General features: G+C 41.2%; 2 protein-coding genes across 2 annotated transcripts; one reads left to right on the top strand and one right to left on the bottom strand.

Annotated features, from left to right (window-relative positions):
* Positions 1-881: 881 nt before the first annotated feature.
* LOC121632956 (zinc finger protein OZF-like) lies at positions 882-6,186 on the top strand. Its single transcript, XM_041974794.1, has 2 exons — positions 882-1,451; positions 3,459-6,186. The coding sequence occupies exons 1-2, from the start codon at positions 1,331-1,333 to the stop codon at positions 4,796-4,798; spliced, it is 1,461 nt and encodes a 486-aa protein (XP_041830728.1). The 5' UTR covers positions 882-1,330; the 3' UTR covers positions 4,799-6,186.
* A 1,714-nt stretch (positions 6,187-7,900) lies between these two features.
* On the bottom strand, positions 7,901-24,694 carry LOC121632942 (oocyte zinc finger protein XlCOF6-like). The gene is made up of 3 exons (XM_041974767.1): positions 24,125-24,694; positions 21,781-22,017; positions 7,901-12,010 (listed from the first exon to the last, which is right to left on the bottom strand). Exons 2-3 carry the CDS (start codon positions 21,893-21,895, stop codon positions 9,642-9,644), a joined length of 2,484 nt encoding a protein of 827 aa, XP_041830701.1. The 5' UTR covers positions 21,896-22,017; positions 24,125-24,694; the 3' UTR covers positions 7,901-9,641.
* Positions 24,695-26,536: the final 1,842 nt, after the last annotated feature.

The following is a 26,536-nucleotide window of genomic DNA, read 5'->3' as shown; positions in this document are numbered from 1 at the left end:
AAACGGGAGTTTAATCACAGTACAAATGTAATGTACAAAGTATGGATATTTACTGCCATCTAGTGGTCAAATGGAAGAACTGCGAAACAAGATCAATCAACCTATAATAAAGTACACGAGTTTTACTTCCGGTGTGTACTTTCAAAGTACACGATTAAAACTAAAAAGAAATTATTCGAAATAAATGCTGTAAATTATATATATATATATATATATATATAAATAAATCTTTCAATCAAACTTTACACAAACTCGACAATACCCTATATTTTCAGCTTTGACCGTAAAGAGCTTGTTTTAACTTTAAAATGGCATTGTAATATATATATATTTTAACAGTTTATTTCTTTTGCATACAAAATATGAGCTCATTAACAGATGCTTAGTCTAAAAATAAAACGTATTAAAGCTAAACTGAACTGCCAAATGAACCTCCACTTAGCATTATGTATAACTATAAAGAAAAGAAATACTGGTTTAATTAAATATAGTTTTGAAGAAAATAGGTCATATTGATAAGATTGGTCCTGGATCAGAATAGTTATGACAAAGAGCTAAATTGATCCAGAGCTGCTTTTATCTATGTTCATAATATGTAATAAATATGAATTAATAAATTAATAATAAATGAATAAATATTATTATTGTTAATATTATCATAAATAAGTTGGTAATATATATTTTAGTTTCAGTTTATCAGATTTAAAAATATCTATCTGATATCTAAATAACTGCTTTTATACGTAATTAAATCTTTTATAATTCATATAAATTATTTTAAGTGGGGATTTAAGAGTTAAAGAAAAGCTGTTGTACACAGTAAAACTGCCCGGTGTGTATTTTTCACCAATTAATAATCCTTGTATAATAATAATTTCCTTCCTTCCTTTCCTTTCTTTTGAAAGTGATTACCGGAAGTCTTCGCGTGCCGTTGTGCCTGCTACAGTAAATAGACCGTGCTGCACTTCTTACGTGCTTTGTTATTCCACTGATCGTTTGCTGAAGAAACATAAGAATAATAAGGATAATTGGATTATAAAATAGATGTATTACGACTATATTAATGGAATACGCCCGAGTAAGCGGATGACGACGGTCCTCACGGTAGCAAAGGATAGCAAAGGTGTCCGTAAAGCTGCCTGGTCAAAAATATGTTAATAAATCGGTCAAAAACAGATTGGGGCCCTGCTGAATGTGTATCCACCTCCTGTAATTCATCCATGGATCTGCTCTGATAGAGACGTTACAGGCTGCATACAGAGGAGATCAGCACTGACCGATACTGGGCAGCTCTGGTTCATCTTAGACGAGCTTCCAGATTGAGGACATCATGAAGGAAGTGGATTGTCTTCAGCAGAAGTACACTGATAGTCTGACTTTAGAAAAGAAATTGGAGAGTAAACGCCTTGGTGTTCATCATCAGCTGCAGGATGTTGTAAACCACAGTGCTGGTAAGAATAATCACAGATCTGATGTGGAGTTCCTGCAGGAGGACAAACAGAAAACTAACTATTAGCTTATGTTGAAAAGATTCACATTAGGTTATAACGGAACATAAACCTTTACATTTTTCTGAAATATTTTTACATGCCAAAAATATATGATTTTGTTAATGAATAAAATACGTTGTTGAAAACAAAAAAAACTACGGAACATTTATTATATCTTTCAAGAATGTACAGTATGTATATTCATTCTGTATTTTTAAGTTTTTCTGAAAAGATCTCTTTTAATTGCTAGATGGCATTTAATAAAACTATTTTTTGTACCAACATAAAAAAGACTATATCAGAAATGACAGTTTTTTTTTCTGCAACTTTAGTAAAACTAACCACCCATGTGATGAACTTAAAAATGCACTGATCTGTGAGATGAAAAGAATTTTAGTTAAGACAATGCAAGTTTATTTTCATAGCACATTTGTACACATGTACAGAACAATTCAAATTGCTTTACATAAAACATTAAAAGCATTACAGGTGGTGCAAAGAAAGCATTAAAAAGTAGTAAAATGCAGCAACAAATAGCAAAAGTCACAATTAAATAATAAATGACAAAATTATTAAAAAGATAAGTTAAAAAGTTACTGTGCAGAATTCATGCATAGCTGAATGAGAAAAAAACATGTTTTTAACCTGGATTTAAAAATGTCTACATTTGGTGAAAGTTTAATCTCCACGAGCAGTTTGTTCCACTTGTTTACAGAATAACAGCTAAATGCTGCTTCTCCATGTTTAGTCTGGAATCTGGTCCGGACTCAGGTCTGGCCTTTGGTCCGGACTCTGGTCTGGACTCTGGTCTGGACCCTGGTCTGGACTAGTTGACCAGAGTCTCTGGATCTAAGAGCTCTGATTGGTTTATATTCTCTGAACATATCACAGATGTATTCTGGGCCTAAATTGTTCTGGGATGTTAACAATCAGAAGGGTTTTACAGTTTATTCTGTGGCTGACTGGAAAACAGTGTAAAGATGTAAAACTGGTGTGATGTGTTCAGATCTCTTAGTCCTGGTTAAAACTCTAGCAGCAGCGTTCTGGATGAGCTGCAGATGTTTAATGCTCTTTTTAGGAAGTCCTGTTAAAAGACCATTACAGTAATCCAGCCTACTGGAGATGAATGCATGGATGAGTTTCTCTTGGTCTTTCTGGGAGACTAAACTTTTAATTCTGTTGATGTTTCTGGTAAAAAGCTTCTTAGTGAAGCTTTGATGTGGCTGCTGAAAGTCAGGTCTGAGTCTATCAACACTCCCAGGTTACGAACTTGGTTGGTGATTTTAAGAGCCCTATTCTCCAGGTGTTTACCAATGCTGACCCTCTTCTCTTTGCTACCAAACAGAATAATCTCAGTTTTGTCTTCATTTAATTGTAGAAAATTCTCCTTCATCCAGGTGTTTATTTGCTCCAGACAGTGACACAGTAAGTCTATTGGCCTTCAGTCATCTGGTGACAGAGACACATGAAGTTGTGTATCATCTGCATAACTTTGATAATTAATGTTTAAGTTCTGTAATAATTAAAGAGATCGACTTAATGTGCTTAGAGTGAAAATGTCATGATTGAGCATTTAAAACAGAGGTCCTAACCCTGGTCCTTTAGGCCCACTACTATCCTACAGACTTAAAATGTTTCCCTGCTGCAACACACCTGATTCAGTCCGTGGCTCCATAGCATTAGACTTGTGCAGAACTTGTCAGAGAGCCGTTTAATTTCAGTCAGGTGTGTTGCAGCAGGGAAACATCGAAGAGCTGCAGGATAGTGGGACTTGAGGACCAGGGTTGGGGACCTTCGATTTAAAATGACGGACTTGACATCTTAGATTGAAGTGAAGTGTTATTTCAGAGACGGCACCAGAAGTTCCATGTGGATATTTCCACAGGCCATTTTCAGTTATACAAAATCCATTTTTGCTGAGGGGATACATGTGGACGTGATTGTCCATGACATGAATTTGTGTTTCAGTGTTCCCTGCAGATGTCCAACAGCAGTTGGTGGTTAAAGAAGAACTTCCCCTTGAATGGAGCTGCAGTCTGGACCCAGAACCCCTCCACTTAAAGGAGGAAGAGGGGGGACTCTGGACCAGTGAGGAGGGAGAGCAACATCATAGGCAGAAAGAGGATGATATCAGCAGGTTTCCATTCACTGTTACTGTGAAGAAAGAAGATGGTGAAGAGGAATCTCAGTCCTCACAGCTCCATCGGATTAAAACTGAGGACAGCAGAGAGACAGAACCTCCAACCTGCAGCTCCGATACTCAGATGAAAACAGAAACTGATGAAGAGGACCATGGAGGACCAGAACCAACCAGGAACCCAGATCCATATAGTCTTTTACAACCAAACTCTTATGAGAAGACTTCAGATTTCTTTGAGACAGAGGTCAGTATTGATGATGATGATGATGATGTTGACTTGCAGCAGCAATTTTCAGATTCTGGATCTGAAACAGAAGACAGTGACAGTGGCTGGAAGGAGAGCAGGGCACCCGACTCAGGCGTAAACACTGATGTGGGAAGTTCTTCTACCAAGAAGTCTTTAAACTGCTCTGTTTGCGGTAAACAGTTTATCTACAAGCGGTCTCTTCAGAAACACATGACGTGGCACTCTCAGGTTAACGTTAGCGCAGGAGAGAAGCCCTTCGCTTGTCATGACTGTGGTAAAAGATTCAGCCAGCAGAAAATCCTCAAAACACACATGAAAGTCCACACAGGAGAGCAGCTGTTCAGCTGTGAGCACTGTGGGAAGAGATTTTGCCAGCAGTCACAACTGAGGGCGCACATGACCGTCCATACAGGAGAACGTCCATTCGCTTGCAGTTGTTGTGGTAAAAGATTTAGACGCAACACCGATCTCACGGTCCACATGAGAGGACACACGGGCGTGAAGCCGTTCGGCTGCAGCAACTGCGGAAAAAGATTCTCGCGGCACGGAAGTCTGCTGAGACACAGTCGGCTCCACACGGGAGAGAAACCGTTCGGCTGTGACGAATGTGGTAAGAGGTTCAGATGTACCTTCAGACTTCAGGCTCACATCAGAATCCATACGGGGGAGAAACCGTTTGTATGCGCCCTTTGTGGTGAAAAATTTAGAGAACAGAAAAACCTGAACAGACACATGAGGACACACACCGGACCGAAACCGTTTGTTTGTGATGTATGTGGGAAAAAGTTTGTGCATCAAAACTATTTTAACATTCACATACGAGCCCACAAAGGAGAAAAACCTTTTGATTGTGACGTGTGTGGCAAAAGATTTACTCAGCGAGGAAGTCTAAATAGACACATGAAAACCCACACAGGGTAGATTTATCCCAGCAGTTTTTGTGTAATATACAAAATATTTAAGTGTAGTTGTGATGCATTTGCTTTATATTGATCTAAAGTCTGAATCAGACATGCTGCTTCCTGATCACAAGAACTTTCTGTTCATTTTTATGATTGTTTTGATTTTGTTTGGTCTAAATTGAGTTAATCACACATTTCTACTACAACAAAGTATTTAACATAAAAGAATTAACATTCGTGGGAACAAAGGTCCCTGCATCCTGTCTTGCTTTTAATAAATTAGGTTCAAGTTTAAATATTAACCCCCAGCTGAAAGAGCAGCTTATGTAACACATGGCTGGCAGCAGAGGAGTCGGTGTTTAACTGGAGCGTTAACATGTTTTTATCCATCTGTTTGTTGATTTTATTTTAACTAATGTATTTTGTGCATAAGAGTTCAAATTTACAATAAAACTGATTCTAATATTAATGCCAAAAATACACTGCAGCTGCCTCCTATTTGAGTTTGAAGCGTTTTTTGTGCACGTCCTCATAAAGTAATGCTACGTACTTGCATTGGTTGCGTCCTGCATAAGCTGCAGGGTGGAACTAACCAGTAGCAGAAACATAAGGACCAATTTGACCAGATGTAAGATCTAAGAACAGACGGATAAAATTACGGAAGGTTTCAGACAACAGATGGCGTGCTTGTTTTAGGGGCCTTACATACCATCTAACTGTACAGGTGCCAGGCCAGGATTGGTCCTTCCAGCAGGTCTTCAGGGATTGACTTCTGGTTGCTGGGTTGGCTGATAAAGACCTGGGCTGAAGGCAAAGGAGTCACTCAGCTCCCTCTCCTCCTAACCAGCCACACCTTGCCCACACTACAGCAGTTTCAGCAGTACGTATGTTGGTTTCCTGGGAGTTTATTGGGGTGGGACGTCATTTTCTTTACATTCCTTTTCCCCCTAGGACTGCAGATTTTCGTATTGATCCGATACCAAGTAAATCCAGGGCAAGTATCACCAATACTGATACTTTTGACTTGAAAATTTCACAATAATTTAATGAGTTTGTCTTTAGTTATCTGTTAGTATTATTATCATAATCTAACACAGAATAAAGATTATTGTCAAATAAAACATCTTTTATGACTAGCAGAACAAAGTTAACAGATAAGTTAACATTAAGTCAACAGTGCAAATTGTCTAAACAAAAGTAAAACCTACTATTGGCTCACATTCTTTGGCTTTTTGCCCTTAAAGCACTCTGTAGGAAAAATATAAATTTCATCACGCTGGTATCGATCTATATCGATATTAGCTCTGGTATCCATAATATTGATATTTGGATCAATCTGCCCAGCCCTGTTTATGTTAGACTAGTGAGGTAAGTCATTGTATATCAGGGCGCACCCTGAAGCTAGTTAACTCCTACCAGCTTGTTAACGGTTTAGCTCTCTCGGGACCTGAAGAGGATGGCTCATTGTCGTGTTATGTCTCAGCTTCCCCTAGATGGAGCGTAACATTCACCTCCTACAGATTCATCAGCTATCCAGTCCGAGTTCTCTAATCTGCCCCCTTGTAGAATCCTCTGGTAACAGGTGTTGCACACAGGCAGGCATGTGAACAGTTTTATGTTGCGACAGAGCTGGTTGCTGTGCAAACACAAGGTTAAAGAGCACGTGTATGTCCAGTCTTAAACAGCTCTACACAAAGAGACTGAAACTAAGAGTTTCTAGAATAACAGTTTAAATCATCAGTCTTATTCATTTCTAAACACTCAGTAATCCATGATGTTCCAACCCAAAAATAAATATCAAAGCAAGTGTGAAATTTACCTTTGTTATGTGCAAAAAAATCATTAAACTTTCTAAATGTTCTGCAGGTGTGTGTGTGTGTATATCTTAGTTATTACTGTTTGTATTTATGTTTTGTATGTGTGAAAATCTTCTGAAGCTCAGGTACAGTTGAAGGTTGACAAACTGACACAATGATTTTCACTTTTACTGCACAAATTGTCCCGTAACATATAAACATATTTTATACGGCCAGCTTCATAGCACAGTGCCTACTTCATGAAACACAGCCACCAATATATATAACATTAGCGGTGATGTTTAGGCACACAGAACAGTCTCTGTCTGAGCCCTGCAGACTGCAAATTAACGCTCCACAGACCTGTCCATGACTGCAGCACTTCGACTTACCTGTATCTCGTAGCTGATGACTCTGGAGAAACGAGGAAAGACATGGAGACTATTTTGAATCAACCAGAATTTAAATATTTGAGAAACTGGCTGGTAAGATTATACTTATTGAGTAATCAGAAAATAACACTAAGAACATTTTGCAGTTATGTGTGCAGTTTGCGTTTTATATATATATATATATATATATACACACACTATGTGGTTTATAGAAAAGGATAAAATTGACAATTCTTTATTAGTTTTATTAGTCTACAACACTGGCAATATACATTTATTTAATAATAAGGAAAGATGGTCTACACCTGCTGAACCTACCCACTGTAGTCCAAAACATAATATACCTGTTGTACAGTATTTACATACCTTCACACACACTCAGTCACTGTTTTGCGTTATATACTTTTGCTAAATTGAAATGAATATTACCTGGCTGATGGATGTGCAGCATACGGTGGACGCTTCCTGCTGAGATGATCCATCCACATTGACAGCCACCTCACCTCAAGACCACAGAGGGCGTTGCCACAGGAACCTCCACGATTAGGGCAGACGGTGACTCACACCACAACGCAAGGACCCCTAAACACCCAGACAAAAGCGATCACCAGGGCAACAAGCCTGCAGCTGTCTTCATTTTCACCATCATCATCAAGTTGGATGACTGGATCAGTAGAACTGAGTCACTTTAAAAGTCCAGGTCCAAGGAGTTGTGCAGCAAAATTATCTTTTTATTTAAAACATGTTCCTGTTTCCTAAAGATGATGAATTACTGAAGCATCCTTCTTCAGATTTACAGACTTCTAATGTCTCTGCTACTCAGACACATCAGTCATGTCACTGTTAGAAACCCTCTAAGCAAAACCTGAGCAGACCGAAGGCCCCTTTAGAGATAGACTGCCATGATACAACAGTCACAATATCTTAAAAATGAATTAATACTATAATTTGCCTTAAATAAGTGTCTGACAAGAAGGGATAATGATAATGTTTTTATACGAGGTTACAAGAGTACCCATAAAATGACAATGCAGCAAAACGATCCAAATAACCTGATAGTCACATGACAACATAGCACAAACGTGTCAGTGTGTATATTTTTTCTAATGTTTTTATTTTCATTTTATAAATTACAAAAACAACATACAGTGAAGCACAAAAAATAGGCACAACCAGGCAAACTCGAGCGGTGGGGGTGGGTGAGGAGTCCTACACTGTGTAGCATTCTGGGGGGGTATATACAAGCTCCATGTACATGGTTCAAGTAAATTAGCTGGTGATCCAGTTTATGAGAGGATAGCATGACATTGTTCCAACTGGACCCGAAAGTATACTCTGATTTTAGTTCTGGAGCATCTCTCTTCCAGAGGCCATGTTAAAGAAGTTCCTTGTAAGAGGATTTAAGTAAGAAAGTGTACGTCATGAGTCCCTCCACATTTCTAAAAATGATCTGCTGGAATAGAGGTGAAAATTAATGGAAGAGAACGGAGCTGCTGCAGTTCGACCAAAGTGTGTTAAAACCTTTCACGGTGGCTTCAGTAAATAGTGTCAGCTGGTGAACAGAGTGAGTACAAATAACAGTGACCCAACAACCACATTCCTCCTAATAAACTACAAAGTGACGCAGATGAGAGGTGACCATATTCTAAGTTCCATGTCTGCTTCCTAGAATAGCTCAACACGCTCATGAGAGAAAGGAGAAAACATGCATTATGGATAAAAAAAAACATTTAAGAACCCTTACTGGAACTTACTGGTAGAGTTGGGAAACATGTTTTCCCATCTCCAGGAAGAAACCTTTATGTACCCAGTTACTGCGTCTTTGATGGTCGAAATGGTAAAAAAAAAAATGTGTTAAAATGTGGTTGTAGGAAGAAGCCCTCCTCTCTGTGACCAGTCAGGAATCAGAGAAATCTGACTGCTTCTCTGGTGGGTGTGTAAACTACGTGACACACAGACAGAAAACTTTAGTGTATTTCCTGAATTGTAAAATTAATCCGTATTTGTAGATTTAATTTGTACAACTACTTGTTACACTTACAAATATGGAGATACTAGTTACAAAACGTGTACAAGTTACAGAATGTATGTCCCGATCCGAGCTCCATAGAGGCCATGTCAAAATAAACACTTGAAACGCAGCTTAACAGCATTAAGTTCTTACAGAGCAAAGCTGCTTCTTACCTCTTTTTTCCCCCCAATTCAAGACATTTTAAGTCTCAAGCCTCAAACCTACCAGATAAAGCTGAGTGCATAGATCTCACTAACATAGAGGCTGAAGTCAAAATTAGGTACATGTGAAATATTAGCATTTTAAAAGTCCAGTTTGTAGCATTAACAGGGATCTATTGGCAAATTAAATATATCGTCTCTCTGCAGACAAATAGACTTATGAGTGTTGGTTAATCTAAAGCAGCTGAAAGACACAAAATGTGAAAATCTCTTTTATTTGCAGTAATCATTGAGAGCCTTTAAACTGCAATGTACTGACACGGATCATGTGATGCATCCTGTATTTCAGGACCATTTGTTTACCGAGATGAGGGTAAAAAGGATAAATTTGATCTGAACTGCCATCAATGGACCGCAAATAAGCTCAAGTAGCCAGTTTACATGCTGGACAGATAAACTGATGCTTCATTTTACCCAGCTAACAAGTCTTTTGTTAAAGAATTTAGTGTTTAGAGGAATGTTTTTGGTCAGTTAAATCTTTTACTTCATTCACTAGAACTGAACTCTCTCCTGTGTGGACCATAAAGTGTTTAGAAAGACTGCTTTGTGCACTAAATCTTTTACCACAAACATCACAGCCAAAAAGTTTCTCTTTCGTGTGGACTCTCATGTGTTTCTTAAGACATGTGCTCTGGCTAAACCTTCTTCCACAGACGTCACAGCCAAACGGCTTTTCTCCCGTGTGGACTCTCATGTGTGTTTTAAGACGAGTGCTCTGGCTAAACCTTTTTTCACAGACGTCGCAGCCAAACGGTTTCTCTCCCGTGTGCACTCTCATGTGCGTTCTAAGACACGTGCTTTGAGTAAACGTTTGACTGCAAACATGGCAGCTAAAGGGCTTCTCCCCGGTGTGGATTCTCATGTGAGTATTAAGATTTGTGCTCCGATTAAATCGTTTGCCACAAGTATTACAAAGAAATGGCTTCTCTCCGGTGTGAACTCTTCTGTGTTTTCTAAGAGATGTGTACTGGCTAAATCTCTTACTGCAATCGCCACAACTAAACGGTTTCTCTCCCGAATGCACTCTCATGTGCGTCCGAAAATCTGTCACTCGGCAGAACTTCTTACTACACACCTCGCAGCTATAGGGTTTCTCCCCCGTGTGGATCCTCATGTGCACTTCAAGGTCTTTCTTACGTATACACTGCGTGCCACAGACTTCACAGGTAAACGGTTTTTCTCCTGTGTGGACTTTCATGTGAGTCTTGAGACTTGTGTTTTGGGTAAATCTCTTTCCACAAACATCACAGCCAAAAGGTTTTTCTCCTGTGTGGATTCTCATGTGCGCCTGTAGATCTGTTTTAAGGCTACATCTTATTCCACAAACATCACAGACAAACGGTTTCTCTCCTGTGTGGACTCTTCTGTGTGTTTTAAGATGGATCTTTTGGTAAAAATTTTTCCCACAATCATCACAGGTGAAGGATCTTTCTCCGGTGTGGAACATCATGTGTGTCTTCAGAGATGAATTGTGGTTAAATCTTAGTCCACATTCACTGCAAACAAAGGGCTTCTCTCCCGTGTGGACTCTCACATGAGCCTTAAGACTTGTGTTTTGGTTAAATCGCCTGCCGCAATAATCACAGCCAAAGGGCTTCTCTCCTGTGTGGATTCGGATGTGCGTTTTAAGATTTTTCTTTTGTGTAAATCTTTTATTACAGTAATCGCAGGAAAAGGGCCGCTCTCCTGTGTGGAGTCTCATGTGAACTTTAAGCTCTTTTTTCAAGCTGTATTTTTTACCACAAACAACACAAGAAAAAGGTTTTTCCCCCGTGTGAATTTTCATGTGCTCCGTAACATTGGCCTTTTGGTAAAATCTTTTACCACAGTCCTCACAAGCAAAGGGTTTTTCTCCGGTGTGGAACCTCATGTGGATCTTAAGATAAGCCTTTTGGATGTATCTTTTTCCACACACCTTGCAGGCAAAAGGTTTCTCTCCTGTGTGGACTCTCATGTGCGTCTTAAGATTTGCATTTCGGTTAAATGTTTTTCCACAGTCGTCACAGACAAAGGGCTTCTCTCCTGTGTGGTCTCTCATGTGTACTTTGAGGTTTTGTTTTCGACTAAATTTTTTACTGCAAACGTCGCAGGAAAAGTCTTTCTCTCCGGTGTGAACTCTCATGTGTTCTTTCAGACAGGTCTTGTCGTAGAATCGTTTTCCACAGTCATCACAGAGGAAAGACTTCTCTACTGTGTGAACCTGCATGTGCCTCTTCAGAGACTGCTTGTGGAGAAACTGTTTCTCACACTCAGAGCAGCTGAAGGATTCTTTGGCAGCGTTGGTACTATTACAAACTAGATCATGATTTAGATCTGACTCGGGTGCCCCATCTTCTGTTTCACTTTCTGAATCTGTAGATTTCTGCATGTAAGAATCATCGTTTTCTTCAGTCATAAAATGGTCAGAAGCGTTTTCATCAGTATTTTCTGGTGAATAACTGTGTGGATCTGTGTTACTGGCCGTTTCTGGTCCGCTACAGTCCTCTTCATCTGTTTCTGTTTTAATATGATGAGCTAAGCTGCAGGTTGGAAGTTCTGACTCTTCGTTGTCTTCAGTTTTGATTTGAAGCTGTGAGGACTGAGGTTTCTCTTCATCATCTTCACCCTTCACAGTAACGAGAGTGAAGGAGAACCTGGTGATATCACTCTCCTCTTGCCCATTATGCTGTTCTTCCCCCTGACTTATCCAGTGTTCCTCCTCTTCTTCCTTTATGTGGCGGTGCTCTGGGTCCTGCTGGTCTTGACTGGGGCTCCATTCACTGGGAAGCTCTTCTATAATCACCGATAGCTGCTGGACATCTGCAGGTAACACTGAAAGAAAAATGTAAATCAAAGCACAACTATGAGTTTACATGTTAAAGCTGGACAGACAAGGGAAGGGGGTGTGGAGAGAAGAGAGGAGGAGAAGGTGAAGAAAGGGAAACAAAAATGCAACAGATAAAAATTAACAGCAACAACAACATAACCAAAACAGAGAAACCAGACAAGCTGCTGCTACACCTATAATGTAATTTAAAAGGGGGGGGGGTAATTACAATTTATTACAAAAGAATTTAATGCATAACAAATTTTTTTTGCACATTTAATTGCAGTTTGCGTTCCAAACAACGTGGAACGGTTGTCAGTGCACCGTTTCCGGTACACCAATTAAAGCGACGCACGCGTCAGAGCTTGGGCGCTTTATTTAGCAAGTTTCTAGCATTTCTGTTTAATAAAAATGCAACTAGCAACAAATCTAGAGGTTTTTCTGGTGATATTGGAGACAGACGTGAAAGCACACAATGTTTACTCTTCTCAATGAGCAGAGGTGCAGACTTAGGCCCCGCCCCCATCCAAACCCTGACCCCGCCCTGGATTACTGTCAGATATTAATGACGATTAATGAAGAGTGTGGAGGAAATATTAAAAAGTTAAAAGTACTGTAACATGTTGTAGTATCTATGGAGCTGCTAGTTACAGGACTTAAAATGGCACTTTAGCTTTAGATCTGCTGAGTTTTGGGCCAGGAATATTTTCTATTTCTTTTTCTAATGTTTGGAACTGAAATGCAATTAAAGGCATTTTCCAGACATTCCCGAGCTTGAGTTTAAAATATTAATGTCTGTGTCTTTAACTTAATTCAGTCGTCTACTAAAACACACGCTCACACAGGTGAGCCCACACTCACCATTGGACAGTGTGTGTTGTAAAATATGTACCGCTGCTCCCCTTCCTGTTCCATTCTTAAAATATTTGCGAGGGCAATAACAACATTAGGGCGGCATGGTATCAGGAAAACGTGATATGGGACGACACTGATGACAATGTGATCTGCAGTAAGTACAATTTGATGCTTTCTCATTCAGAGCGCCATCTTTCACCTCCGAGTTTCGCCGTCAGTTTTAGTCAATACTAAAAATCATGTTCAGTCTCAGAAAGAGACATAAAAGGCAGCAGCACAGTGGTCTGTGCAGTCATAAAAATACATTGTGGCTCCTGGGTAAAACCCAGGCAGTAGTCAAGATGAGCCGTGTTTGCATGGAGCACTAACAGCTCCTGGTTTTTCCAAGAATGAAACGAAGAGGGGGATCAGGTTTTGGCTGTGGCAGCATTAAAGCTGTGGAAGAGCTGCCTTCAAACATTAAACAGGCCTCCTCTGTCTGTTTTTGTAAAATCCCTTCATCTATAATTGTTATGGCCCAGTCTTGTCACTAGGGGCGCAACAGGACCGATAACATAAACACCACGAGAAAACGTGGGTTAAGGTGTAATATGTTTTAATTGTTATAAAACTATTTACATACTTAGATGATGTTAAAGAAATAAAGAATATAAAGCCAGTCTATACAATAATGATAATAATAATAATAACAATAACACAAAGGAAGCTTAACCATATATACAACAAAACAAAATGGCTCCTAATCTTAATTCTACAACAAAAAGAGCGGGGATTCTCCTAGTGAGAATCCCCCTGAAAACTATGATACTAAGCAAAACCAAACGTAAATACCTGACACGAATACCAAACTAAACCAAAAACACAACCTCTGTTGCACTGTCAGGAGTTAAACCAACGAATTCAGAATAGCACAAAAGGATCCACTGATCCAACAAAAGGCCAATCACAAGGTTTAATCACTAACAATCGAATTAACGCTACTCAGAGAACTCTCACACGACGCGAACTGTGCCCTAATGACACAGCCCCTGATGAATGGTGCAGTCCAGTTTTTATTCAGGGGCAATCAGCCTGATGAGGGTCAGCTGTGGAGAGCGGGAGCAGCAGCAACGAATCAGCGAGCAGAAAGGGGAGGGAGGACCGTCGTCATCTCGGCTCCGCTTGATTGGCAGGTCCGACGACCAACCCTAGGCGGCCAAGGCCTAGGCAGCTCCACTTTCCCGTAGCAGAGTGATGGACAGGCCGGACGGCCAATCCCAGAAGGCCAGGGGCCGTAACACCCCCTCCCTTAAAAGCTGGCTCCAGCTTCTCCAAGGCCCCATCCATACGAATGTTCCAGAAACAAAAGGGTTAATACACAGTTGCATAAGCATACACAAGTTTGTCCTACACACGGGACAAGGCATCTGCAAACAAGTTGTCCACTCCTTTCTTATGCCGTATCTCTAAATTGAATTCCTGCAGAATGAGTGCCCATCTCATTAATCTCTGATTGTGGTTATACATACGGTGCAGGAAGGTCAGTGGATTGTGGTCTGTGAACACCTGGATGGGTACAGGGGAGGATCCCACGTACGCTCCAAAGTGCTGGAGTGCCAGTAACAACGAGAGCGTCTCCTTCTCGATGGTGGAGTAGTGTAATTGGTGCCGGCCGAACTTACGGGAGAAGTAACAGATAGGGTGATCAAGTCCATCTGCACCAGCTTGGAGGAGCACGGCGCCTGCTCCGACAGCACTCGCATCTATGTCTAACTTAAATGGTTGTCTTAAGTTAGGAGCGGCTAACACAGGTACACTTTTCAGGAGAGTTTTGACACTTTCAAAGGCATGTTGGCACTTGGACGTCCACTTATACTCTTGCTTAGGACTAGTTAAGCACGTTAAAGGTTCAACTACTGTAGAGTAGTTCTTACAGAAATTACGGTAATACCCGGCCATTCCCAGAAATCGGCGCAGAGCTTTCCTGTCTTCCGGAACGGGGTATTCAGTGATGGCACTAATTTTGGCCTCAACGGGGCGCACCACCCCCTGTCCTACCTGTCTCCCCAGGTATGTGACAGTCGCGCGACCAAATTCACACTTTGCGAGGTTTAGTGTGAGTTTAGCATTTGCCAAACGTGTAAATATTGTTTCCAACGCGGTTAAATGATCTTCCCAGGTCTCAGTAAACACCACGACGTCATCTAAATAAGCAGAACAAAACGGGAGATCAGAAAACAATGTGTTAACTAACCGTTGGAAAGTGGCAGGGGCATTACACATACCAAAAGCCATCACGGTATATTGCAAGAAATTGTCGGGCGTAACAAAAGCAGATATTAACGAAGCCCGAGAGGTGAGCGGAACTTGCCAATATCCTTTCAACAAATCAAGTTTACTAACGAATTTAGCAGTACCAATCGTATCCACGCAGTCATCAATTCGCGGCAAGGGATAAGCATCTGTAACGGTAACGGAGTTTACCTTGCGGTAATCGGTGATAAACCGCGGCGAACCATCTGGCTTGGATTCAACTAGGCATGGTGAGCTCCATGGGCTGGAACTCGGAACTGCAAAACCATTGCGCAACAGATACTCAGTTTCCTGCTTCATTTGTTCTCTCTTACCAGGATTACACCTGTACGGATGTTGCTTAATCGGACGCGCGGACCCTACATCAATGTCATGTTCAATGACGTGTGTTTGTGACGGAACATCCTGGAATATCGAATTGAATCGATCTACTAACGAAACTAGCTCAGCTTTCTGAGCAGCCGGCAAATACTCTAGAGTAGATGGGAACTCTTTTAGTGCTTCCGCATTCGTTAATCGCGGCGTCAAGCGCGACTCCACGCGATCCAACAGCGGTACGTCTGGTTCAAACGGATCCACCAAAGTAAGAGCGATGTGACGGGTTGTAGCACTTCCGGTAGCTACGACTGCGGATTGCTCTCTCGCTAGCTGAGGTTCACGGCCGACATAAGACTTGAGCATGTTTATATGACAAACGCGAGTTTTCCGTTTTTGATCTGGTGTACAGATAACATAGTCGGTTTCACCAAGGCGATGCTTAACTATGTACGGTCCTGAAAATTTAGCGCTTAGTGATGCACCGGGCACGGGTAGCAACACTAAGACTTTGTCACCTTCCTTAAACTCACGAACAATCGTTTTCCGATCATACCGACGTTTCATCTCGGTCTGCGTTTTTTGCAATGCCGACGCAGCGAAATTTCTTGAACGATGCAAACGTTCGCGAAAAGCAGACACGTAATCTAGTACGTTCTGATGTGCTGGGGTTGCACTATCCATAAGTTTCTCTTTCAGAATTTTCAACGGTCCCCGGAGTTTATGTCCGAATACGAGCTCGGACGGACTAAATCCTAATGATTCTTGAGGTGCTTCTCGAGCGGCGAATAGAATGAAGGGGAGTCCTTCATCCCAATCTTTCACTTCCTGGTGACAGTACTTACGCAACATGCTCTTTAACGTCTGGTGCCACCGTTCTAATGCCCCCTGGCTTTCCGGATGGTAAGCACTGGACGTCACATGTTTAATGTGTAACTCCGCCAGAGTCTTCTTAAAGATCCTGGACATGAAGTTACTTCCTTGATCTGTTTGCACGATTTTAGGAAGTCCGAAGGTAGAGAAGAATTTCAGTAAAGCTCGCACTACTAACCGAGCGGTAATCCGGCGCAACGGAACTGCGTCCGGATAACGAGTGGTTGGGCACATAAACGTTAAAAGATACACATTTCCCGATTTGGTCCGCGGTAACGGACCTACACAGTCCAGAATTAAGTGTTCGAAAGGTTCAGACACGACAGGTATGGGATGTAATGGTGCTCTAGGAATCGTCTGGTTTGGTTTCCCCATCAGTTGACACGTATGACAACTGCGAATGTACTTTACCACTTCAGCTTTCAAACCAGGCCAAAAGAAATGTTTCAGTATCCGTTGATACGTTTTATTCACTCCCATATGTCCTGACCATTGATCGTCATGTGCCAGACATAGAATCTGCTGCCGATAAGGAGCAGGTACCACAATCTGTGTCTCCACATTCCAATCTTCTTCCGCTATCTCGACCGGACACCATCGGCGTAACAATAGTCCACCACCAACAAAGAAGACGCCACGTCCGTCAACGTGACTGTCATGACTCACCACCCTCCCGAAACACGCACGCAGAGAGGGATCCCCCCTCTGTGCGGCACCAAGCGCTTCACGACTGATGGACAGCCAGGGGTCCGCAGGGGCGGGCAGAGTCATCTGCTCACTCACATGCGCAGTAGAGTCGTCCCCACCCCCGTCAGTCCCCGTCGGCTGCTCTCCATCTGCAGAGGGGGAAAACAGAAAACTGCCAGTCAAATCCACATCTTCCTGCTCGATGCTTTTATTCTGGCGGGCCTGAGCCCGAGTTACCACACAACTGTGAGCTGTTTGCTCTTCACTAAGATGATCCATGACTTCCAGAGCGGGGGTCACTTTCCCTCCCGCTAGATCGTTTCCTAGAAGTAGAGAGATAGCATCAATGGGCAACTCATTACATATAGCAATAGGAAAGCGACCAGAGATCAGCTCTGTTTTCAAGTGAACATAATGAATGGGACATGGTTCATATCCCTTTCCAATTCCCTTCAGAATGACGCTGTACCCAGCGTAACTGGCCTCAGAAAACGGCAATGCGTTTGCCAACATTAATGTCTGTGAGGCACCCGTGTCTCTTAACACCTTAATCTGTCGCTTGTCAGCGGACAGTTCTGCTAATGCCACCGTTCCTGGCATGATAAACGGTTGGAAACACGGATCCATAGTGCTCTCATCTTTCGTCACTTTCTCTGAACATTTTGCAAATCCCACTCCCTTTCCTTTTTGTGGGGAAGAGGAGGGTTTTTCCTTGGCAGCCAGTTTTGGACACACTCTAATTAAATGACCCGGCTGATGACAGTAAAAACAGGCTCTCTCCTCAGAGCTTCTGTTTTTGAATGTCATGTTAGTTACATTCTTCTCTTCCCTTTTCAGGGTTGGCTGAAACACAGTCTTATGAGTTAAGGCGTACTCATCCGCGAAGACTGCGGCCGAGAACAATTTGTCCACACGTTGTTCATTTAGGTGAACAACTAAACTTTCTGGTAGCTGCTTCTTAAATTCTTCTAACAACATGAGTTCCCTGAGAGCTTCGAATGATTTCACGCTACAAGCAGCACACCATTTGTCAAACAGATTGCTTTTCTCTCGCGCAAACTCCACATGTGTGTGTGAGGGGCTTTTTCTATGCGAACGAAACTTTTGACGGTAGGCTTCCGGAACAAGCTCATACGCTTTTAAAATAGTTGATTTTACCGTATCGTAGTCCTGACAATCTAACAGAGGAAGCGCAGAGACCACTTCTTGCGCTTTACCTGTGATCTTGCACTGAATCAGGACGGACCAACACTCCTTCGGCCACTTCAGGGCAATAGCCACACGCTCAAAAGCTGTGAAAAAGCAATCAACTTCATTTTCTCTAAATGTTGGCATAAATGAAACAAATTTGGACAAGTCCGAAGGGACAGAAGAAGAAGGAGAATGCAAAGACCCGGAGACGTCACTTGGGGCTGGTTTTACCATGGCTTTGGTCTGGGCTTCTAACTCCATCTGGCGGATGCGTACTGCTGTTTCGGCTTCGATTTCCATCCTCTTTATCTCAAGCCGCATTTGGCGGTCTTGGGCCTTCTCCTCGGCTTCCAGCTGAAGTCTGGCAAGCCGAAGCTTCAAGCGTGCGTCGCGCACGGAAGAGATCGAACCTTCCTCGGAGAGCATCGGCTCGAACCGAGGAAGCGTAACAGGCGTGACAGGCCTGTCACCCGCCAGTGTAACCTCTTCCACCCTGTCTGACCCGAGCAGGCCTTTCTGCTCGGTTTCGCCAGATCGTGACGCTCCAGAAGGACCCGCAACGTCAAGAGGTTCCTCAACCATAATCTCAGCCTTTTCAGCAGCATCTGTCGCCACGCGCAACACCTTGCGCTCAACCAGGCCAGCCACTACCAGTTCTTTCATCTCCTGTTTCTTCATATTCCTAAATAAAGGTATCTCATAGAAGTCGGCCAGGACTGCCAAGTCGTCTTTGCAACAGGCCTCGATCTGCTCAAGAGTGGGGTTTTCCTTAAACCGCTCCAAGCTGAAACGAGTCATCCTGGAGGTGTCCTACCAATACTCAGTACAAGTCACAGTGGTGACAAAACCAAAATGTTCAAACAAACTCAAAATCACTGCACCTACAAACCAAAAGTACAAATAACGCAAAATCTCCCAAAACTTCCGGACTACAAACTAAATGCCCTAATAAATTCAAAAAGATCCCGGACGAGCCCCCATTATGTTATGGCCCAGTCTTGTCACTAGGGGCGCAACAGGACCGATAACATAAACACCACGAGAAAACGTGGGTTAAGGTGTAATATGTTTTAATTGTTATAAAACTATTTACATACTTAGATGATGTTAAAGAAATAAAGAATATAAAGCCAGTCTATACAATAATGATAATAATAATAATAACAATAACACAAAGGAAGCTTAACCATATATACAACAAAACAAAATGGCTCCTAATCTTAATTCTACAACAAAAAGAGCGGGGATTCTCCTAGTGAGAATCCCCCTGAAAACTATGATACTAAGCAAAACCAAACGTAAATACCTGACACGAATACCAAACTAAACCAAAAACACAACCTCTGTTGCACTGTCAGGAGTTAAACCAACGAATTCAGAATAGCACAAAAGGATCCACTGATCCAACAAAAGGCCAATCACAAGGTTTAATCACTAACAATCGAATTAACGCTACTCAGAGAACTCTCACACGACGCGAACTGTGCCCTAATGACACTGCCCCTGATGAATGGTGCAGTCCAGTTTTTATTCAGGGGCAATCAGCCTGATGAGGGTCAGCTGTGGAGAGCGGGAGCAGCAGCAACGAATCAGCGAGCAGAAAGGGGAGGGAGGACCGTCGTCATCTCGGCTCCGCTTGATTGGCAGGTCCGACGACCAACCCTAGGCGGCCAAGGCCTAGGCAGCTCCACTTTCCCGTAGCAGAGTGATGGACAGGCCGGACGGCCAATCCCAGAAGGCCAGGGGCCGTAACAAATATATATATATATATATAAAAAACACTTATTTTCCTTGGCTTTTAATACTAATTCAAATCTAGTTGTATTTATAGAGCACTTTTCATTTATTAAAGCAGAGCAAAGTGCTTTACATAATAAAAAAGAAATAATCATTTTTACATATTAAAAGCACAAGCCTTCTCTCACACGCACACGGGTGTTTTACTTGCACACAAACACACACATACTACATGCACATACAGTCTTGTGCCTAGTTTCTGTCTCTAATAGAATATAAATATAAAAACATGAACCAAAATAAACAAATGGCTTGGCACTGCTGAGCCAGTTGAAGAAACAATGTCTCAGGGTTGTGTCTACACCGTGAGCCGCCCCACCTCCATAAATCAAATCAAATTTTATTTACAGAGGGCTTTTCATGCACAAAGAAACACAGAGTGCTTTTCATAATAAAAACTGATCATGCATATTAATAACAAAATTTAAAAGCCTTCACACTCCAGAGTATATAACAGGAACTTAAAACACCTCACAGTAGTCTCTTTCACACACAATCTCACACACATACAAAGTGCATGTACACTCCCCCCCACCCGCCCAGACCCCATTCTGTACGAACATGAACCATGGCAACAACCCCCCAGACAGAGCAGGTAGAGCCACCGGTGTGGAGGATCCCCAGGAGGAAAACACTGGCGTTAAACAGTCAAAACAAGATTAAATAAACTTATCAACAAGAAGAACTGATAAGAGTGACAAGAATAAAAATACAATTAAAGGAGTTTAGGAATGATTAAATAAAGTCAAACAAAGGAGTTCAAGAAACTGTTTACTTGGGTAAAACAAAACAATAAAATGGAGAGCCACATAATTAGGTGGTATTTAAAATGAATAAAGAATATATATAATTGGATTAGTGAAAATCAAAACTAAATCAAATCAAATTCAGCTATAAGCTAAACTAAAAAGAAAGGTCTTGAGCATGCTTTCAAAACCAGCAACAGTCTCTGCAGCCCTGAGGTTCTCTGGCAGGCTGTTCCACAGTCCAGGCCTGTAGTGGTGGAACGAGGCCTCACCAGAAGTCCTGGTTCTGACTTTTTGGGAACACCTAAGAGGCCGGTACCAGAGGATCTCAGGATCCGCGGGGGCTCATAATTTAAAAGCAGGACCCAAGAGCATTAAGACATTTATAAACAACTACAAAAAGCTTAAAATTAATCCTGAAACGCTTGGGGAGCCAATGCAGCGATTTTAAAACTGGTGCGGCGTGTTCCCGCCCTCTGGTCCTTATCAGAACCAAGCGGCAACCTCCGACAGCAAAATGTGAAGCCTATGCGGAGGTGCAAAAAATTGCAGTTCACCCTTCATCCAATAGGGGCTCCAAAACAGGGTCAATCCCCATGGACTCCCATGTTAAAAAAAATAATTCACAGCTGAAATGAACATATTTAAAGCCTGGAACAAAAATCCATTTTAGGATTAATAGGTCAAGTTTACCTTCATGACAACTGTGAGGGGGGTGAATTTATTTCTAACTCATCCGTTTGGATGTTATTTAATTTATCTTGAAATTGGGCATAATTAGGGCGTGTCATTAACTAAAACATTAACTTAGAGACAACTAAGAAAGACTGAACACAAACAAGGTGCCCACAACAAGAAAATCCTATTCTGCAGATACAAACTGCAGGTAGAACATTATGCAGCCAAGAATTCAATGGATTCAAAATACAAAATATAATAAAAACAAAAAATAATAAAAAGAATCACTTCAGAGCACTGTTGTATAATGAGGTAATGTGTTACAGATAAATGTGACTTACTGGGATCTTTGCCGTCTTGTGCCTGTTCCAGGTCTGAAGTGGATGCTGCAGGTATGGGGGGCACCAAACCGAGCCCTGCGGGGTCATCTGGTTGAAGACCCGTCTTTTGAGGCATCCCTGCTCAAGCTGTGGTTCTCCTCTTCTCAATCCTTGTTTACAGCTCAGAGGGGTTTCTGTGGGGTTTTTCAGATTTTAGGGTGTGTACCAGATCTTCTGCTGCTTTTCTAGAACAGCTGTCTGAAACAGGAATTACACAAATGTCAATTATTCATCAGTGCATCCGAGTCTTTTTCTGATACCAGACTCCAGCATTTCTACTGGCCTCTAATGATTCAATGCAATTATGGTTTTAAATTCCTTCTGAATGTTTTTAAAGTTCCTGAACTCATCTGTGCAGAAACCCTTTCTACAGACCTCTTAGATTCTCTGATCAACCTTTAATAGCTGTTTCCTGATGGAGGTTCCCTTCCACCTTTGTACTGTCAATCAATCTGTACTCAAGTTAAAATACAGCTGAGGACATATTTGTTTTCTTTAGCTCTAAGCTGCATTTAATGCCCAAATGCTCCATAACAGAAATACACATGGCAGCGGGTGATTATACAGAGTACTATGCAGAATGCAAGCAGGAATGATTCAGGCCACATCCTTTGAAATATACATTGAAAGGCCACCGATCAATCAGACATGACCACCAGGACATTTTCAGGTCCAAAATCACAAGAACCACAGAAAACACCTCATTTGTCTTTTATGTTCATTTCAACAGCGACAGAAGAAATCAGTGCGAGCACAGCATCAAAAGCGCCACACCTGTACAGAATAATCAAAGCCAAGCTGCATATTTCTGCTCCTCACAGCCGAGGACTAGCTCACTTTTACCTGACATGATCAACAACACAACGCATCACCTGCTTAGGTGATATTAATATGACCAAATCAAAAGAGCTGCTTTCATTCAGATATTTCTGTTTCTTTAGTCAGATAGTTGAATACATCAGAAATGTGTGCACTGCAAAAGCAGCCAGTTAAGAACCCGCATTTGCACTGATTTGATGTTCATTTGCATACAGAGCAGCTAACTGAGATCCAGTTACAAGAGGTCACTCCAGACACAGGTGGAGACACATTTACAAGCTAGTTTGAACTACATGTGACCAATTAATCAGTCAGACAATTCATTTTTTTTTTATATTTACGCATCAGCCCATGCCTGATACAAACCTGGCTAAAGGGCATGCACATCTGTGGGCAACACAGTGTTGTTTCTATGGAAACAGAGTAAAATCATTAAAATGGATTTTTAATCAAATCAAATTTTATTTATAGACCACTTTTCATCCACAAAGCAACACAAAGTGCCATACATAATAAAAACAAATTATGCACATTAAAAACAAAATTTGAAAGCCTTCACAAACCGGAGTGTATGACAGGAAATTAAGACACACCTCACTGTAGTCTCATGCACGCATTCACATAAACACAAAGCGCATGTACACACCCCCACCCATAACCTACTCTGTACAAACATGAACTCCCATCCCTAGTTACTGTCTCTTAACCGAATGTTATTATAAATCAATCAATAGAATGAAAACATCCTTTTAAAAAAATCTGTGCAGACCAGGTTTGTGCATATAGTTCAGCTCTTAACATCTAAATATTTAAGCTAAAAAAGCGACTTTTCTATTGACTGCCATCTGCTTTAATGTTCTGCCATAGAAACATTGATATGGCTCAACATATAGTTTGAACACACATATGTAATTATGTCCACGTGAGCTCTGAACACACATTAACACCACATCTGACCTGCTCTGGATCAATCCACACTTAATAACCACAAACAGATTCTGAAGTTCAGAGTAGTTTGGTTAGAATAAAAAGAAATACATTTAAAAAGACTAGGATGTCAGCTATGAAATTGCATTTAACTTAAATTCAACTGTATAAGAAGGACCAAATAATTCCTTTACTAGTATTATTTTACATAGATTTACAATCTTGTTATAGCTTTTTTGGATGCACAATACATTTTCCCCTCATTACCTCCACTCGACATCATGTTAACTTCTTCCATAAACAAAAAGAGGAGGTTTCTTCCATCCTGACTGATCTGGTCCATCTGTTTACACTGTCACTCATTTTATCAGCTGAGGCTGATGTCAGGAATGTCACCTGCTCTTTCTGGTCCAAAAAACATATAACAGTTCTAGTTCTGATGCAGAAATGTAAAATTACAATACTGCAAGAAGAAGAAAAAAAGGATTGTAATGTGTTGGTTGTCATGTTCTTATTAACGTTATCAAACAATTAACTGCATGTAATTGAGTTAAATTACCTGTCCAGTAGAAAACAACTTCAATGTTTCTGACAACATCTGTTCCTAATCAGGGATTTCCACATGGAAAAGGACAAACTGATGTTTATCTCCGTTTTCTGTCGTCGTCTTTCCCGGTTTCGTTTTATTTCTTCAACATCGAGTATTCATGTTCAGTCGCTTTTTCCTCATAACGCTAAATGGTTAGCCAGCAGCATCACTGCTCCGTGCGGACACTGAAAGCTCTGCTGGTCCCGACAACCAGCGGGCGCGTCTCCACGAACATCCGTCGCCAAATCTCACCCAAAGGACTTTTATAATACCGAAGATCCTTCCAAGTACTTAGCTTAGCATTCCCCCGATCCGTGAATTTCCAAGGATGCTTCAGAGTATCCTCGAGATTCACAAAGCTCCCAGAATCCTTTGCGCAAACACAACATGGCGACAGAAACGAACACACAGTTTAACCGGATTCTGTAACTTCGAAATACTTTTTAAAATGATAAGTGTAATAATATGCTGCATAAACGATATTAAAGCCTTATCTGCCACTATAATGGTTGTTACGTAGCAGTGTCACCGCCCCACTGCGGTCACAGCTGCTGTTCCAGTGGGACTGATTAAAAAAACAAAAAAACGACTTTATTGAAATAAAGTGACAGTACAACAATGACACGGAAATAATTTATGCAACTTTTTTTGCTTTTATTTTGAATAGGCAAGGCAAGGCAAGGCAGTTTATTTGTATAGCACATTTAATGTACAGGACAATTCAAAGTGCTTTACATAAAACAAAGACATTACAGATATTTAGAATAGTAAAAGGCATCAACACATAATCACAATAAAATAATAAATTACATTAAAATGATTAAAAGCAAGATAAGTTAAAAAAAAAAGTTACCGTGCAGATTTCATGCATAGGCGCATGAGAAAAGAAAAGTTTTTAACCTGGATTTAAAAATGTCTACATTTGGGGAAAGTTTAATCTCCACTGGCAGTTTGTTCCATTTGTTTGCAGCATAACAGCTAAATGCTGCTTCTCCATGTTTAGTCTGGACTCTGGCCTGGACTAGTTGACCAGAGTCTTTGGATCTAAGAGCTCTGCTAGGTTTATATTCTCTGAACATATCACAGATGTATTCTGGGCCTAAACCATTCTGGGATTTGTAAATGATCAGAAGGGTTTTAAAATCTATTCTGTGACTGACTGGAAGCCAGTGTAAAGATTTCAAAACTGGTGTGATGTGTTCAGATCTCTTAGTCCTGGTTAAAACTCTAGCAGCAGCGTTCTGGATGAGCTGCAGATGTTTAATGCTCTTTTTAGGAAGTCCTGTTAAAAGACCATTACAGTAATCCAGTCTACTGGAGATGAACGCATGGATGAGTTTCTCTTGGTCTTTCTGGGAGGCTAAACTTTTAATTCTGTTGATGTTTCTGAGCTGGTAAAAAGCTGTCTTAGTGACAGCTTTGATATGGCTGCTGAAAGTCAGATCTGAGTCTATCAACACTCCCAGGTTACGAACTTGGTTGGTAATTTTAAGAGCCCGAGTCTCCAGGTGTTTGCCAATGCTGACCCTCTTCTCTTTGCTACCAAACAGAATAATCTCAGTTTTGTCTTCATTTAATTGTAGGAAATTCTCCCTCATCCAGGTGTTTATTTGCTCCAGACACTGACACAATAAGTCTATTGGACTGCAGTCATCTGGTGACAGAGACACATAAAGTTGTGTATCATCTGCATAACTTTGATAACTAATGCTATAGTTTTGTAATATTTTACCCAAAGGGAGCATATACAAGTTGAACAGAAGAGGTCCAAGGACTGACCCCTGGGGGACTCCACAAGTCATGGCCACTCGCTCGGATTCATAGCTGCCGATCGTAACAAAATAACTCCGGCCTTCTAAATAGGACCTGAACCAGTTAAGGACCGCTCCAGAAAGTCCAACCCAGTTTTCCAGCCTGTGCAACAGGATTCTGTGATCTACGGTATCAAACGCAGCACTGAGATCCAACAGAACCAGGACTGATACTTGACCAGAATCGGTATTCAACCTAATGTCATTTAACACTTTGACCAGAGCTGTTTCAGTGCTGTGATGAGGTCGGAAGCCGGACTGAAATTTATCAAGATTTCCACTTTCATTTAAAAAGTCATGAAGCTGGTGAAATACAACTTTTTCAATAATCTTGGAAATAAAAGAGAGGTTAGAGACAGGTCTATAGTTGTTCATTATAGAGGCGTCTAGAGTCCTTTTCTTTAGGAGTGGCTTAATAGCAGCTATCTTTAGTGACTTGGGAAAAATGCCTGATGCCAGCGAGCTGTTAACTATCAGTAGGAGATCACTTTCTACTGAGGTAAAAACTGTTTTTAAAAAGTCGGATGGTATCATGTCCAGAGTGCATGTTGTTGATTTCAAATGCCAAACT

The sequence above is a fragment of the Melanotaenia boesemani genome, chromosome 21, assembly GCF_017639745.1.
Source record: "Melanotaenia boesemani isolate fMelBoe1 chromosome 21, fMelBoe1.pri, whole genome shotgun sequence".
Taxonomy (NCBI): domain Eukaryota; kingdom Metazoa; phylum Chordata; class Actinopteri; order Atheriniformes; family Melanotaeniidae; genus Melanotaenia; species Melanotaenia boesemani.
Note: the sequence above shows the minus strand (reverse complement) of the source record. Positions and strands in the feature narration are given on the sequence as shown.